The 17,729-nt window shown below is 41.4% G+C and overlaps 1 protein-coding gene across 5 annotated transcripts in view; it reads right to left on the bottom strand.

Moving 5' to 3' along the window:
• The window catches only part of LOC136864029 (JNK1/MAPK8-associated membrane protein), a 181,042-nt gene that overhangs the window by 144,269 nt on the left and 19,044 nt on the right, over window positions 1-17,729 (bottom strand). For all 5 annotated transcript variants that reach the window (XR_010859254.2, XR_010859255.2, XM_067140543.2 and 2 more), the window contains exon 2: window positions 17,235-17,475. Coding sequence is in view for 3 of the 5 variants with exons in the window: in XM_067140543.2 (XP_066996644.2) it covers window positions 17,235-17,475 (241 nt within the window). In the remaining 2 variants the exon portion in view is untranslated. The remainder of the gene's footprint in view (window positions 1-17,234; window positions 17,476-17,729) is intronic.

Below are 17,729 nucleotides of genomic sequence, written 5' to 3'. Positions count from 1 at the left end.
CTATACCTCTTATCTCTAGATCGTTAGAAACCGAGTCTAACCATCATCATCTTGGTCTACCTCTACTTCTCTTACCCTCCACAACAGAGTCCATTATTTACCTAGGTAACCTATCCTCCTCCATTCGCCTCACATGACCCCAACACCGAAGCCGGTTTATGCGCACAGCTTCATCTATCGAGTTCATTCCTAAATTAGCCTTTATCTCATCATTCTGAGTACCCTCCTGCCATTGTTCCCACCTGTTTGTACCAGCAATAATTCTTGCTACTTTCATGCCTGTTACTTCTAACTTATGAATAAGATATCCTGAGTCCACCCAGCTTTCGCTCCTGTAAAGCAAAGTTGGTCTGAAAACAGACCGATGTAAAGATAGTTTCGTCTGGGAGCTGACTTCCTTCTTACAGAATACAGTCGATCACAACTGTGAGCTCACTGCATTAGCTTTACGACACCTTGATTCAATCTCACTTACTATATTACCATCCTGGGAGAACACACAACTTAAATACTTGAAATTATCGACCTGTTCTAGCTTTGTATCACCAATCCGACATTCAATTCTGTTGAGTTTCTTACCTACCGACATCAATTTAGTCTTCGAGAGGCTAATTTTCATACCATACTCATTGCACCTCTCTTCAAGTTCAAAGATATTAGACTGCAGGCTTTCGGCACAATCTGCCATTAAGACCAAGTCGTCAGCATAGGCCACTCTGCTTACTACATTTCCACCTAACTGAATCCCTCCCTGCCTATTTTAACTCATTCTACCACCAATTCTCACTGAAGCCCAATTGTCAACATAAATGCCTTTGATTGATTTTAATAATCAACCTTTAATTCCATAGTCCCCCAGTATAGCGAACATCTTTTCCCTCGGTACCCTGTCATATGCTTTCTCTAGATCTACGAAACATAAACACAACTGCCTATTCCTCTCGTAGCATTTTTCAATTACTTGGCGCATACTGAAAATCTGATCCTGACAGCCTCTCTGTGGTCTGAAACCACACTGGTTTTCATCCAACTTCCTCTCAAAGACTGATAGCACCCTCCCTTCCAAGATGCCAGTGAATACTTTACCGGTATACTAATCAAGGAGATACCTCGATAGTTGTTGTAATCCTTCCTGTTCCCTTGCTTATAGATAGGTGCAATTACTGCTTTTGTCCAATCTGAAGGAACCTTACCAACACTCCATGCTACTTTTACTACTCTATGGAGCCATTTCATCCCTGCCCTCCCACTATAGTTCACCATTTCAGGTCTAATTTCATCTATTCCTGCTGCTTTATGACAATGGAGTTTATTTACCATCCTTTCCACTTCCTCAAGCGTAATATCACCAACATCATTTTCCTCGTCCCCAAGAGCTTGGCTGTTCGCAACACCACCAGAATGATTTCCTTTTACATTGAGAAGATGTTCAAAATATCCCTTCCACCTCTCCAGTGATTCCCTGGGATCTATTATGAGTTCACCTGAATTACTCAAAACACTGTTCATGCCGGCGTGCATGCCGGTGGTTACGAGTGTCCTCAGTGCATTACTTATTGTATTGTTGGTAAAACGTGCCGTGACCTACGCGAAAAGTGTAACAGTGCATTCGGATAAGTCTTGTGGTGATTTGAAGAAGATTCGTGTACTGGAAAAACTGTTGGTAAGTGAGAAATGTTCTCTTAAGTGTCTCACTTGGTGTGGCAGTGAAAGTCTCGGGCTGCTGGCGGTAGGGCGGCCGCGTCGTGATGGGGAAGGCAGAGTTGTCAGACTTCCGATCGCTGGGCGGCCACTATGGTGCCTAACTCTCGTGTTAATTGGAGACACTGAATTGAACCCCGGACCCCAGCATTGTACAGTATGTGAAAGCAGTGGGCGTCGTAACCAACTATTTGTGAACTGTAGCAGTTGTTCGTCAAGTAATCACAGGACATGTGCACAAATTTCTACATCAGAATACAGGAAATTAAAGAAGGGGGAAAGAACGTTGACTTGCTGGCAATGCGAAATGCCGCCACTAACGAACTCTTTCTTTTCCAATACCAGTGACGTTACCAGTGACTCTGTAAATAGCTATAACTGTAAATATGTAAATAATAATCTAACTCTCTTTGCGTTTAACGCACGCAGCATTTTACGTCCAGGTAGAAAAGAATATATTCTCGCTTCGCTCTCAAGCCTAGATCACTCTATTATGTCTATCAGTGAAACATGGCTTTCAGCCACAATTAATGACTCATAAGTGCTACCAGATTCTTTTGTCTTGTTCCGTAAGGACCGGACTCCAACCACAGGAGGCGGAGTACTTATTGCTGCAAAACCAGAGTGTAATCCAACTAGGTGTCCCGAGTTGGAGACGACAGCTGAAGCCATGTGGTGGAAATTACATGCGGTAATAATAAATTCCTCATCGGATCAGTGTATTGTACACCGAAGATCTCTCAAACGATGAACGATGCATTGCTCTCCTCTCTGGAGCGTGTTCAACAAGTGCAGAATAATTACGATGCAATTTATATTGCGGATACTTCAATCTGAAAATTACTTGTTCTAGAAATGCCAACCCAGTAAGAAAGAATCCTCTTGCTAATAGTTTTCTCTCCACCTTCTACGACATTTTTCTCCATCAGTTAGTGTTCGAAGTGACTCGTATTACTCAAAATTCCCGTTCTACACTAGACCTGTTCCTTACTAACTCTCCATCATCAGTCCAGTCCCTGGACGTAATACCAGGATTTTGTGATCACCAACCTATAATTACAACTTTGACCTACAGAAAACCCTCCCCAAAACTCCACTCCTGAACAATATATAATTTGTCCTGCACTAACTGGAACGATTTTTCTTTTCTTCTATCAAAAAACCTCCCTATTCCCCTCACGACCTTCATCAGTGATATAAATATCAACGAGATCTGGGTAAACTGGAAAAAAGTATTTTTTGAATGTGTCGATCAAGTTGTGCTGAAAGTTTCCGTTTCTAATAAGCGAAAAACGCCATGGATCACTAAAGAGATAACATCAGGTATTCGAAAGAGAAATTGTTTATACAGGAAATGGAAGGAAAACCCAACTGACAATAGGTGGGAGAAGTACAGACTGGCTAGGAACAAACTCAAATCATTAATCCATGATGCCTACAGTTCATATATCCACAGCCTTAGTACCAATAGTAAAGAGCTATGGGCTTTCATCAGAAACAAAAGCGGCAACAGTGCTCCATCCGTTTTCAAGTACAACGGACTATCAGTTTCCTCTCCCCAGGAAATAGCAGACACATTTAACAGTAAATTTAAAAATAACTTCACCACTGCTGACAAGGATGAAGACATGTTCACTACAAGGGCAACCCCTCAGTTTCCACCCCCTAACTAGCTTGTACTTCATTCACTGCTAACGAGGTCGCAACAAGTCTTCGGAGAAGTAGACCTCATGCTTCGAACGGGCCAGATAACGTGCCGGCCAGAGTTCTCCATCGTTGTGCAGAAGCATTAGCACCTTCTCTTTGTGCAATATTTAACATTTCAATGAACAGTGGGATTGTGCCAGAAGAATGGAAGAAAGCAAATGTCGTTCCAGTATTCAAAGACGGTGACAGGGAAAATGTAGACAACTATCGCCCAGTCTCTATTACATCTGGTTTACGTAAATGCATGGAACGCCTAATTGTTAAACATGTCCTGGATTTTCTGAATGAGAGAAACCTGTTGAATAACAACCAACATGGATTCCTCCCTGGGAAATCCTGTACTACACTTTTAACAACAGTAATTGATGTGTGGCAACATTCCCTGGACCAATCTAATACATCCCAAGTGGATTGCCTTTGATCAGGTACCTCATCAACGACTGTTGTTAAAACGTAACAAGTATGGCATTCAAGGCAAACTGCTGGCATGGTTTCGATCATTCCTGGTAGGTCGGACGCAGAGCGTTGTGTTCAGTTGGGCCAGGTCAGAACAAACCTTAGTCACCTCGGGTGTGATTCAAGGTAGTGTGATAGGACCGCTTCTGTACACGATATTTACGCTGGATCTGCCAGGTTGTGTATCATCTTCTATGGCACAGTATGCTGATGACACCATCATTTACAGAGCCATTCGCAATGAGAACGACGTAAATAAGTTACAGTCAGATCTGGATAATGTGGCTCTGTGGTCCCAAATAAATAGAATGTCTATAAATATACAGAAATGTAAATATATACGCTTAACTAGAGCAAGATCACAGTTACAACACCAAATTTCACTATGTGGTAAAAACCTGATGCCCTGCACCTCAATACAATTGCTTGGCATTCACATTTGCAGCAATTTAAAATGGAACAATCATGTAGAGGAAATAAGGTGCAAAGCATACAGAGTCCTGGGGTTCATCCGCAGATCTCTACTGGGAGCCAGGAAGAAAGCAGTTCAGACAGCCTATTTGTCATCAGTACGGCCAATACTGCTGTACAGGCTTCTTTCCTGGCACCCTACTACAGTGGAGAACATGACGAAACTAGAGAGAGTTCAACACCGAGCAGAACGACTAATTACTCAACACGGTCATTTAAATACAGCCAGGTCACTGCCCCCTATAACAACCCTATGTAAACAAATACTGTAGATATTGCTTTCCTGAGAAAATCCCTCGCATGTAACATTCATATAAACCCTTTCAACCGCTTACAGCTGAACTATCGTTCCGCACAAAGAGGTCGAAGTGTGTCCTTTTCCCTCCATTTGCAAGAACAGTATCATATCAAAGTGGCTTCTTTAATCGTTCTGCTCGGCTGTGGAATGAATTCCCATCACAGATATAAGAACTACCTCCAGAGAAATTTTGTAAAGAGGTAAAAAGGATGTATATATAATGAAACCTTCTGTACATAATATAATTTTTCTACTGTGTGAATTTTCAGTATGAGTGAGAGAGAGAGAGAGAGAGAGAGAGAGAGAGGGGGGGGGGATGCGTGTGTGTACGTGTGTGTGTGTTGAATTTCCTGAATATTGAACAGGTCTTGTGAGTATTATGTAAATATGCCTTGTAATATACGATAACTGTATATAAGCATACTATGTAGAATGTAATTGTATATTTGAATATTGTGATTTTAAATGGTGATGGAGGCACTTTCGTGTATGTGGGGCTATGCCCTTTCTCCCTTCACCATCCATAAATTGTACCTACAATTAGTGGAAAATAAATAATAATAATAATTTCCTTTTTCCCTCCCTTCCTAAGATTCTTTTATTACTGTCCAGAAAGGTTTCCCTGCTGCTTGACCTAGACTTTCCAGGTTATTACCAAAAGCTTCCCACGACTTCTTTTTGGATTCAACAACTATTTGTTTCGCTCTGTTTCTTTCAACTACGTACAAATCCCTCTCTGCCTCGGCCCTTGTTTGGAGCCATTTCCGATAAGCCTTCTTTTTACGTTTACAAGCTGCTCTCACTTTATCATTCCACCAAGATGTTCGCCTTTTCCCATTTTTACACACAGTTGTTCCTAGGCATTCCCTTGCTGTTTCTACTACAGCATCCCTGTATGCCACTCATTCACTTTCCATATCCTGAACCTGCTTACTGTCCACTGTTCGAAATTTCTCACTAATCATATCCATGTACTTCTGTCTAATTTCCTCGCCCTGGAGATTTTCTACCCTTATTCATTTGCAGACAGATTTCACTTTCTCTACCCTAGGCCTAGAGATACTTAGTTCACTACAGATCAGATAGTGGTCTGTATCATCGAAAAATCCCCAGAAAACTCGTACATTCCTAACAGATTTCCTGAATTCGAAGTCGGTTAAGATATAATCTATTATGGATCTGGTACCTCTAGCCTCCCATGTGTAGCGGTGAATAGCCTTACGTTTGAAGAATGTATTCGTAACTAGAGGTCTGCATTATCTCTGATTTTTATCGGCGAGTCTTGCTCGCCTCTCTGGCTCTCTGGAGTACGTGGTCTAGCGTCCTGTGTAGCCGGTTGCGGGCTACCGATCGCCAGCGACTGGCCGAGTGCACCAAACACTCGGCCGATCTCCAGTAACCAGCGGGCGCAGTGCCGGCCAGCCAGCGAGCTGCACTACGCCGGACTCCTTGAGATCATAGGCCACTACTTTACATTAACCCTCACATATTTCTTTTACAAATTTCTTTCATTTTTTACTATCAGTTCTATAACCTAAATATTACAATTGTATATGTTACATTTGAAGTGTGTTAATATGTTGCAGACTATTGGATTTTCGTCTTTGAGGCGATCATGTATTCCAGTAATTGTAACGTTATGAACTATAATGTTTTCATGTAGTATTTTGTTCCGTTCGCTGGAAAAACGGAGACACAGTAATAGTGGGCTATGTGTAGCCTATCTTCAGACTCGGCCACATACATTGTACTAATATTGAATGCAGGATCAAGAAGGAATGCAGGGTTGTTTTTAAACGTAATACTCACCAATTTTCTTTTTACGAGCGTTAATAAACAAATTATGACCTGTAAATAAAGTTACATGTGAATCATAATTATACAATTCGCTTTTTGTCACTGGTGCTCCCTGATGCACAGGAGTCATTTGTGTTCCTGGAGCTACTAACACAGTTGGCGGTTCGTACTTCTTCCTGTGAAGTAAATGAAAGTGGAATCATATGTTTATAGAGTTTGAGGAATATTTCCTTTCTTGTGATTACGTGGTATGTTCGGAATACTTACAAAATTGTGATGGATCAATAAGAGATCATCCACCTTGTCTGATTCCAAGCATGATCTTTTGCTAGACAGCAGGTGACCGGCTGGCTAAAATTCATCTCGCTGGCAGCAATAGTGCAGGAATGAAGAGAACTTTTCTGGGTGCTACCGACAGCCTAGGAAGTAAATGCGCGTGCGTTTTTCACCACTTCAAAAGTTGTCCTTTGGCACAGCTACAGCCGGATTTGGAGAGTGAAAGGTACCTGTCGAATTCATTAGTAGTAATTCTGTGTCCATCTTCGTTGTCCTCATCCGAACTCCAGTCCAGCTTGGACTTTTTCATTGGAAGAACTTGGTCACTGTTCACTTGAATGGGCTCTAAAAATGAATGAAAACATCCGTAATGCATTCCTGTCACCTTTAAATATGTATAAACCTTAGTTAGGTTTACTGGTTACTAAAAACTATATTTCCAGTAAATTCCCACATATATTGCAAAAAATATATCAAAACGCATTGTGGAATATTTAGGCTCCGAAACTCTTCCCAAATATTGTACAGTTTAGACGACATCATTGTTGATCTAAAGAACGGTGGAAAGTTAGACAAACAAACATTGGTTTACTAATTTGTTTCAGTGAATCAACCTTACCATTTACAGGCAATTTGGAGCACAATCGTCAAACTTCAGCATACGCGACTTGCTTTTCTTCTGCTGTGAGTTTCTTCAAATGACGCTATGATGGCCATAGAACGGTCGCAACATAATGGATAGCCTCCAATTCGCACTTCTCTCTGATGAAGTACGCTGCTCTTTTTTTATTTTCGTCATGCACTGAAAAACATAAACAATGTATACATAATTGCATTCCGATAATTCAAGAGTTTTATAAATGATCATACCTTATAAAAATGTCTTACTTCGTTGTCACTGTATTCTGGTTCACAGAGATGTAACATACGTGTGTATCAAGGCATCACACGTACCAGCGCTGTTATTTTTGCACTTTCCAAATCCAAACTCGCTTCCTTAAAGAGGGTTAGAAAAACGACAACTTCTCGTACGCACTCTTCATGAAAAGTTTCTAAGAGTTTCAATTGCCTCTGGGAATCTAGTAGATCTTGAATATCGTCCATTTGACATGATGGAATTCAGAATTAACAGTACACAGTTCCACCGCGTTACAGCTTCTTGCTTCACGGAGTGCTGCAGACGCCGCCGAGTGACCTGATCTCTCCAAATAGCCTACTACAGCTCTTGCTGATAGCAGACACAACAGAATTTCAGAGCTTCGTCTTCTAAACATGTCTCTTGAAATGTGTGACGAAGCGCAGTCATCAGGCAGTGATCAAAGCAAGGCAAACGGTTGTAAGATTCAAGTGCCTTCTTCATATTAGCTCCTTGGTCAGTGACAAAGTAACATTTTGTAACATCATTCTTGTTAATTGCCAACTCAAGCAAAAACATTCTTCGATTTCGTGCCGAATGTTCTCTCCTGTCTTAGATACGTCCGGAAACTCAGTTGTCAGCAAAACAAGCGTTTCTAGCTGCCACTCATCGTTAACATTAATGCGATGTTACAGTCAAAAACTTTCTCTTCTCGTAGTTATCAGACCACAGATCAGCGTCTAAAGCACACATTTTGTCCTTTAGGGCACATATTAGCTTGGGCAAAATTGTCGCCCGTATTTTGTCAGCATTTTCTTTAACATGCCGTGATACAGGGGTAGGGTGTGGAAGAACATCTTCTATATTGACTTTGCCGTAAGTGGCGCCAACATTGATGAGCTCCTGCGAATAGTTCTTGAAGCCAATCTTACTACAAGTATTTGATGGTAGCAAATCTATTCCACTCATATCGACCAACTTATCATCACCAACTTTCTTTATGCTGCTTGGTACTGCATGTGTTCGGTGGAATTTTGATGCGCAGTTACTTTTGCAGCGCCGAATCATACCTGTTGTGCTCGACTGGTAAGAAAGTACAGTATTACATGTGGAACACTCCACGAAACCAGAAGAAGCCTACGTGACAGGATCCACTACAAGTGCAAAAGATTTCCAAGCTTCACTTTTAGCCTCCTCTTCCGACATAAATTTCTTCTTCACGACTAACGAGAAGCTCCTAATTCTCTCCAGAATACTTCTCTTCATTTCTTGAATGCAGCGTTTACGACCTATACTTGGTTGATCCATAACGCTGTCTGCACTCCTAAAAGCCCAGTCGCCAACTGATTTAAACACGATTTCTAATGCAAATCCGTACTGTTGAGCACGCGGCGGGTTTACTGTCACCGGCCGGGATTATGATTAAGCTTGAGCGCCTGGCAGTGCTCGACAGTTCCACTGATCACCGAGAGGTGAAGGACGACCGGTCACATAGTCCATTAGACGGCCACAGCCTTAACGCAGCGTAGGCTTTTCCCAGCCGTCGAGCAGCGGCACGAACTGGGCAATGCTCGAGCGGTTGTTTTCTTCCAAATGCAGAGCTCTATTCGTAACTACTAAACCCATACTAGCACAGAAGTCCAGCAAACGCTTCCCATTCCCATTAGCTTCCATATCTTCCCCACATTTACCAATCACCCTTTCGTATCCTTCAGTTCTATTCCCAACTCTCGCATTGAAATCGCCCATTAGCACTATTCTATCCTTGCTGTTGACCCTGACCACAATGTCACTCAATGCTTCATAAAACTTGTCAACTTCATCCTCATCTGCACCCTCACATGGTGAATACACGGAGACAATTCTAGTCCTAATTCCTCCAACTGACAAATCTACCCACATTATTCGCCTAACAGAAACTATGTTGTGTGCAATGGTATTCCTGATAAAGAGCCCTACTCCAGACTCTGCCCTTCCCTTTCTAACACCCGTCAAGTATACTTTATAATCTCCTATCCCTTCCTCGTTATCTCCCCTTACCCAAATATCACTTACTCCTAGCACATCCAGATGCATCCTCTTTGCTGACTCAGCCAGTTCTACTTTCTTTCTTCCATAAGCCCCATTAATATTGATAGCTCCCCATCGAATTCCATTTCGTTCGCCAAGCTGTTTCCAAGGAGTCCCTCGCCTGTCAAATGGGAGTGGGACTCCATTACTCCCATAGGTCCGAGGCTTGCTTAAAATGTTCTGAGCTCAGTAAATTCATGAAGCAAGATGCTACCCTACTTGCACATAGTCCAAGTGAGGAACTCTCCTCTAACGGGTTATGGACCACCGGTGGATTGTATAGTCCTAGCCGCCTGAGCACAAGGAGGGCCATGACTCAGAATATGTCCAAAATGCCCACTCCCATTCCATAGCAAGTAGTATCCCGACTCTCAGGACCACTTACTAGGCCACTCAGCCGTTGCCCATCGTTCACGAACTAGTACGTGACTGCAGTAACCCACACCATGAACCAAATTCTTTCCTGCAAAAAATATTAAGAGGAGTTACAAAAGAATTTTAAAACTTCTTTAATTTTGATTCTTTTTTTACCAAATATAAGTTTCACATTTAGGTACAAATGAAATGAAATGGCGTACAGCTTTTAGTGCCGGGAGTGTCCGCGAACATGTCCGGCTCGCCAGGTGCAGGTCTTTTAATTTGACACCCGTAGGCGACCTGTGTGTCGTGATGAGGACGAAATGATGATGAAGACGACACGTACACCCAGCCCCCGTGCCAGCGGAATTAACCAATGATGGTTGAAATTCCTGACCCTGCCGGGAATTGAACCCGTGACCCCCATGACCAAAGGCCAGCACGCTAACCATATAGCCATGGAGCCAGACTAATTATAAATAAACACATATTTTACCAAATTAGAGATATGTAAATGTATTGGTTCAAACACTTTTTCAGTTTTCTCTTATACAGTACTAGCAAGATACCCGTGCTTTGCCACGGTTTGAAATTGAAATTTATCTTTCAAAGTTTTAAATTTTGAGAGTCCACTGTTGGCTAGCCTACAAAATACACCCTTAGTTCATACGTCAAACGGTTTTGGAGGAATGATAATTTATTTTCGGATCTAACACTCATTTGAACACCATAGGCCTACAAGTGGAATGTTTTGAAACCCTATTTTCTTAACATCTAGCGCATAGATGCAACCAACCTGTGAAACTTTTACTTCATCCATTGAACAGTAATGAAGGAATTAATGTTCTGTTTTAGGGGTAGAACATTTTAAGAATAGGACACAGAAGACCAACCTTCATATAAAATTTTAAGTTCGTACGTAACATGTTTCCAGGAAAATGAATATTGTGATTGTCAACCCTCATTTAAACTTGGTAGTTGGGGCGGGGGGCAACATTGTGATGTCACGCTGAGTGGCTGAGATGGTTACGGCGCTGACTTTCTGAGCCCAAGTTGACAGACTCGATCTTGGCTCAATTTGGTGATATTTGAAGGTGCTCAGATACGCCAGCCCCATGTTGGTAGATTTACCACCACATACAAGAACTCCCGCGGGATAAAATCCTGGCACTTTGGCATCTCCGATAACCATAAAAGTATTTAGTGGGACGTAAAACCGATAAAATTATTATTATTATCATCATCATAAAAACATGTTCGAAGTACATCAAATTTGACACCTAGAATGGTTTTGGAAGGATGAATAATTCCGTTGCTGGAGCTAAACTCATTTAATCTCTTAAGGGTGAAATGTTTTAAAATATTTCCTATTTTACATCTAGGATTTAAATATATATATACCCCCATTTGGAATTTCATCTTCATACATTAAGCGGATTTGGAGGAATGAGTATTTTTGTTTTCGGGTCTTAACACCCAATTAATACCCTTAGGGATTAATCTTTTATTAATAATAATAATAATAATAATGCTATTGGCTTTACGTTCCACTAAATACTTTTACATTTTTCGGAGATGCCGAGGTGCCGGAATTTAGTCCCGCAGGAGTTCTTTTATGTACCAGTAAATCTACCGATACAAGGCTGGCATATTTGGGTACCTCCAAGTATCTCCGTCCTAAGCAAGGATCGAACCTGCCAAGTTGGGTTCAGAAGGCCAGCACCTCAACTGTCTGAGCCACTCAGACCAGCTAATTTTTTTTTTCACACCAGGTAAATGCTGGTGCCGTACCTTAATTAAGGCCACGGTTGCTTCCTTCCCAATATTAGCCATTTCCTATCCCATAACAGCCAATAAGACCTAGGTCTACCTGCGCCGGTGCGACGTGAAGCAAACTGGAAAAAAAAAAAAAAAAACCTTGTTATTTAACACGTATGATATCATTTGAAATAGCGTGCTCTTTTGTGGGATTATTTGATTCGCTTTTGGGTATGAAATTCACTGCATTATATCCATCATAAATGAAAATATCCCTCAATGATCGCTCCTTGCTCACTATTTATATTAACCATTCGCAGCGCAAGGCTTTATGGTAACTCAGGGAAGTCCGCTAGAGCGCTCTGAACGTCCTGAGTTGCACGTTCCCCATTGTTCATCTCTCGAACAAGAACAGGTTGCTGTCTTCCACAAGGTACATGCTCAGTGCAGGCTTAACTATCCACAAAGTAAACTAACTGAATAACTATTGGATATGACACCTGTTTGATCCTTTCCAATACATATAACTGAATAACTAGCTATCTAACTAACTAATCTATATATATAAAATAATGAGTTTTGTCTGTACATTGCTCAGAAATTGAAAAGAATCGTATTTCTGTATTGGTCATGTCAACAGTAACAAGGAAATGCACTTTTTAATTTTCCATAATTTCTGTCTGTCTGTATGTATGTACACGTATCAAGAGAAAACGGCTGAAGAGAATTTAATGAAAATTGGTATGTGAAGTCGGGGGATGAGCCGCTACAATCTAGGCTATAAATCATTTTACTCACTCTGAGTGAAATGGTAATTTAGGGGAAGGCCTAAAATTTAATTCTCAAATACAGGTAGAATAATTTAAGTGTTCAGACTTCTTCTCGCATGCCGTGGGAAGTCCCGAGCGAGCGCCATATGGCTTCTGTCAACACGGCGAGATAAGAAGTGTTCACTGCAGCGCGCAGCTGTTTAGCACTCTGTCCCTCAGTTAGTTAGAAAATATTGGACTTTTAAGGTGTGTTGTGATGTTATTATCACGATGGTTAAATACAGTATAGAGCAAAGAATATTTTTGGTCGAGTGTTATTTGCACAAGAAGAAGAAACTAGTTAAAAGGTGCCTTCGAAAATTCCGTAGACAATTTTCCAGCGCAACAGTACCATCAAAACGTTACGTGCATCAGCTCGTTTACAAGTGGTGTAGTACTGGTTCCATAAGCAATAACAAAAAGAAGCGAAGGAGAACAGCTCTCACACGGGAGAAGTTAAAAGATATACAGGCAAGAGTCCAGGTCAGTCCACATAAGTCGCTTCGGAGAGTAGCTCAGAAAGGTGATATTTCACCTTCTTCAGCACGTAATACAACAAAATGGTTACGTTTACGATCTTGTCACACTCATTCAGTCCATAACATACTGCATACAGATTTCAATGCAAGAATACAATTTTGCAATTGGCTAATAAATAGTGTCCACGACGGTATTGTGGATCTGAACTTTCTTTTTATGAGCGACGAAGCCTGGTTCCATTTGAGTGGATATGTCAATTCAAAGAACAATAGAATCTGAGATACAGACAACCCGCACATTTTACAGCTGAGACCTCTGCACGATGTGAAGGTGGGTGTGTGGTGCGTTATCAGTGCCTGACGAATTATTGGTCCGATATTTTTTCAGGATACGATTACTTCTGACCGTTATATTCACAACATTCTGGAACCATTTTTTGCTGAACTGACTGAAGAAGAGAATAGGTACGGCTATTTCCAGCAGGATAGTGCAATGGCCCATACGGCGCGTAGCTCTATGCAACGGTTAAGGGAAATGTTCGATGATGATCACATCATCAGTAAAGGCTTATGGCCCCCTTGTTTGCCTGATTTAAGCACATGTGATTTTTATCTATGGGGAAATCTTAATGGAAACGTTTACAGGAATAATCCTCGAACTGCAGAAGAATTAAAAACTGAAATTAGGAACATTGTGCGTTCTATCGGTGTCCATGAACTACAGAGTGTGTTTGGAAATCTCATTACAAGATGTGAAGCTTGCACTGCAGCTGAAGGAGATCACTTTCAGCATCGTCTGTAAATACTGGCGAGTTCAGTTTAATTTCCTAGTTGATTTATTTTCAGTTTAATTTCCTAGTTGATTTATTTATTTGTTTATTCATTTATTTATTTGTCCAGAGCATCGATGTAGCTGGTGAGTTAAGTTTCCTTTAGTTTCTATAGGCATAATCATGCTGCTTCTTTGAGCCGGTCATGGTGGGCACTGGTCTTGCTGTCTCTGGTTCCCAGCGCGCCTAATACTCGGTACTCCGCTCTGAACTTTCAAATTAATCACCCTGTATTTATATTATTAGTGGTCCTATTGATAAATACTACATATGTTATATAGAATTAAATTTCTGATCATTTATGTCATACCGTACCGGCTTTGATAACACAGATATTCATGAATTTGTATTTTTGTTGCCAAGTCCATATCAATGCCGAGCCACGAGAAAATGGGTTAACAGAATTTAATGAAAGTCAGTATATAGAGTCGGAGAATAAGAAACTACAGTCTAAGTTACAAACAACTTCATTCGGCCTGTATGAAATTGTAGTTTAGAGGAAGGCGCCTAAAATTCAATTTTTAAATGCCTATGTTATTGGTCCTATCGAAAAGTACTACATAACAAAAGTTATAGAGAACACAATTTCTGACCATTTATGTTTTATTCAATTTTACTGTACTGACTATGATAAGAGTGGTATTTCAGAGCTGGAAACATCAATCAACAATAACATTATACTGACCATTGTTTGTGGTGATGTTCTTTGTCTCTTATGCTGCCGCTCAACTCCGATAGATTGGATTACAGCTGTGTACCAAGTGGTTTATTTTTTTGCTTTACATCGCATCGACACAGATATGTCTTATGGCGATGATGGGACAGGAAAGGGCTAGGAGTGGGAAGGAAGCGGCCGTGGCCTTAATTAAGGTACAGCCCCAGCATTTGCCTGGTGTGAAAATGGGAAACCATGGAAAACCATTTTCAGGGCTACCGACAGTGGGGTTTGAATTTGTACCGAGTGTAACAGCCTGACTGAATATTGGCGGGAAACAGCTGGGGAGTTAGAAAACTTTCTTCTTTAGCATGTCATTCCTCTGGTTCATACATTTTCTGATACCGTACTGCTGGTACGTAACTCACTGGTTCCTAATAGTATTCCAGCTATTCGATCCCTACTCTGACACACTGTTTTGAATGAGCAGTGTACACTCTTAAGGCAGAGGCTCACTCAGTAGTAGTAGTAGTAGTAGTAGTAGTAGTAGCAGCAGCAGCAGCAGCAGCAGCAGCAGCAGCAGCAGCAGCAGCAGCAGCAGTAGTAGTAGTAGTAGTAGTATGACCTGGTCTAGAATTACAATTTAGGCATATTCCAAATTATAGCACCACAATTCACTAAATAACTCAAAATTCAACCCAGAAAAAAGCAATTTCTTGAAAAGAGCTTCTTCCTCTTCACTTTTATTGAATTCTACATTAATGTTATTCCAAATTAGCAGTGGAGAGGGGGTTTTTTCCTCTGGCTTGGAGGAAAAAATTGCCTCCAAGTCAGATAGATTTTTCCGCCGCCAGTGTAATGTATTGAGATTTTCCGACTCATCGGGTACTCCTAGGAAACAGATTAGTAAAAGGGCATAGTCTTTGCCCTGGGACTCTCCACTATTCGAACCCTCCCCCCACAAAAAAAGACTAAGAGTGTTCACAGATCATGGCTGTCTGCGCCTTGGTTATTCCAGCTCTGTAACTTTGGACTGTTAGATCGGCAGTGTAGTACTGTTCATTAAAAGTGAGAAAATGTGTGGTTTTTCGTTTGATCGAGTATTTCATGTGAAATCATTGCTTTTACTCGTGCCATTCCTACTGAGTCATTGTAATGACGTATGTTCATTTCAGTTGGGAAAACCACTAAGACAGTCTTTCTGAGGATATAAAAAGGCAGGTGGAGAGTGAGTGTCTGCCATTATAATGCAACTCCCCAACCTAACTGTGACTGATGGTAGGCAAGCTACTATTACAATGAAAATTCCTTAACACAGTCTTCATATGCGAAAAGACGTTTGGTGATATCTCCGTCGCGTTTCTAGAGTAACGTTAAGAGCTATGCAATTTAATACAGTTTTGCTCACAATGTGTACTCTACCTAACCTACAATTCTATACATAATGTAGAATTCCGTAGCGAAGCACGGGTACATCAGCTAGTTTTAAATAATTAATAAATACATTCAACACCTTCACATGTATTGTAAAATCAAATACATAAGAAGCACTAGCACCATTCCTTATGTGGTATCCAGCTTGAGGATAAGCTGCACACTAGTAACGTTTACTAAATGATAGAAATATGGCAATAGCTTACCACAATGGAAAATCTCTTGCTGCTTGTGGTTTAAGGGGGCCTAACATCTAGGTCATCGGCCCATTTCTTGGAGGGATTTGAGGGTAGAGAATGAGTGGGGAAGTGTTAATGACTTTAACCAATGTTGTGTTGAATGCCTCTCGTACGGCCCTGCCTCGGCAGCGGACGAAGTGGAGATGTGACGATGGATGGTGAAGGGACCCGATCCCTAGGGAAGGCACGTCGGCCAGGTGAGAGCCCGTGCTCGGCGGCCTATGAAATTTTAGTCAGCGGCCACTTAGCCGGCCAACGGAGCAAAGCAAGTCTGTGTCTCGCAGGCCACATTCGTCGGCGGTAGGCTACGACATTCGTTTCGGCTCTCGAGCCAGCCAGCTCCCTGGTTGATCCTCCCAGTAGTCATAAGCTTGTCTCAAAGATTAAGCCATGCATGTCTCAGTGCAAGCCAAATTAAGGTGAAACCACGAATGGCTCATTAAATCAGTACCACTTTACTTGGATAACTGTGGTAATTCCAGAGCTAATACATGCAAACAGAGTCCCGACCAGAAGTGGAAGGGACGCTTTTATCAGATCAAAATCAATCGGTCAGCTCGTCCGGTCCGTTTGCCTTGGTGACTCTGAATAACTTTGGGCTGATCGCACGGTCCTCGTACTGGCGACGCATCTTTTAAATGTCTGCCTTATCAACTGTCGATGGTAGGTTCTGTGCCTACCATGGTTGTAATGAGTAACGGAGAATCAGAGTTCGATTCCGGAGAGGGAGCCTGAGAAACGGCTACCAAATACAAGGAAAGCAGCAGGCGGGCAAATTAGCCATTACCGGCACGGGGAGGTAGTGACGAAAAATGAAGGTTATGGCTAAGGCTACTGTACATGGGGCAGGTTTTCAAAAGTTTCGTTATATTGTTTTCAGAGGACTTACCTAAGGTCTAAATTGAGTTTATGATTAATTCAAATCAATCAGAAAGCTTCAAAATGAAATCAGAATTTCTATAATGGGTTTTAGTAATTTCTATTCAATGGATGATGATGTTTCAGTTTTTACATTCATAAGTATCAGAGGTTTCCTCTTACCTTCTCCTCCTAGCAGCAATATCTATACAGAACCAATGTAGTACCAAAGCTAGTAATGCCATAAAACCAAGGTACAGCCAATCATAGAAAACAGGACTGTCACTGCATTCAACGCATGCAGAACTGCTATTAGCCCTATAACCTCGAGGGCAGGAACTGCATTCACTCCAATTTCCATCACTCAGTAGCTGTCGTCCACAGTACAGTCCAGGGCATGGAGATAGGCCACCTAAAAGTGCCCCTGAGAAGATAAACAGTCTCCATGTTAAAACAATCTACATTAAAAAACTAAATTTTGAGTTTTAACATTCAATGAAAAGTTACTTAATTTTGTCATAGACTAAATTGCCTAGGGATGAATCTACAAGTACTCTATCCACAGTTAGCCTGGGGGGCCTCTTTAGCTTTCACACCACTTATCAATGAAAAGTTACTTAATTTTGTCATAGACTAAATTGCCTAGGGATGAATCTACAAGTACTCTATCCACAGTTA

This window comes from Anabrus simplex, chromosome 2, assembly GCF_040414725.1.
Source record: "Anabrus simplex isolate iqAnaSimp1 chromosome 2, ASM4041472v1, whole genome shotgun sequence".
Classification (NCBI taxonomy): domain Eukaryota; kingdom Metazoa; phylum Arthropoda; class Insecta; order Orthoptera; family Tettigoniidae; genus Anabrus; species Anabrus simplex.
Note: the sequence above shows the minus strand (reverse complement) of the source record. Positions and strands in the feature narration are given on the sequence as shown.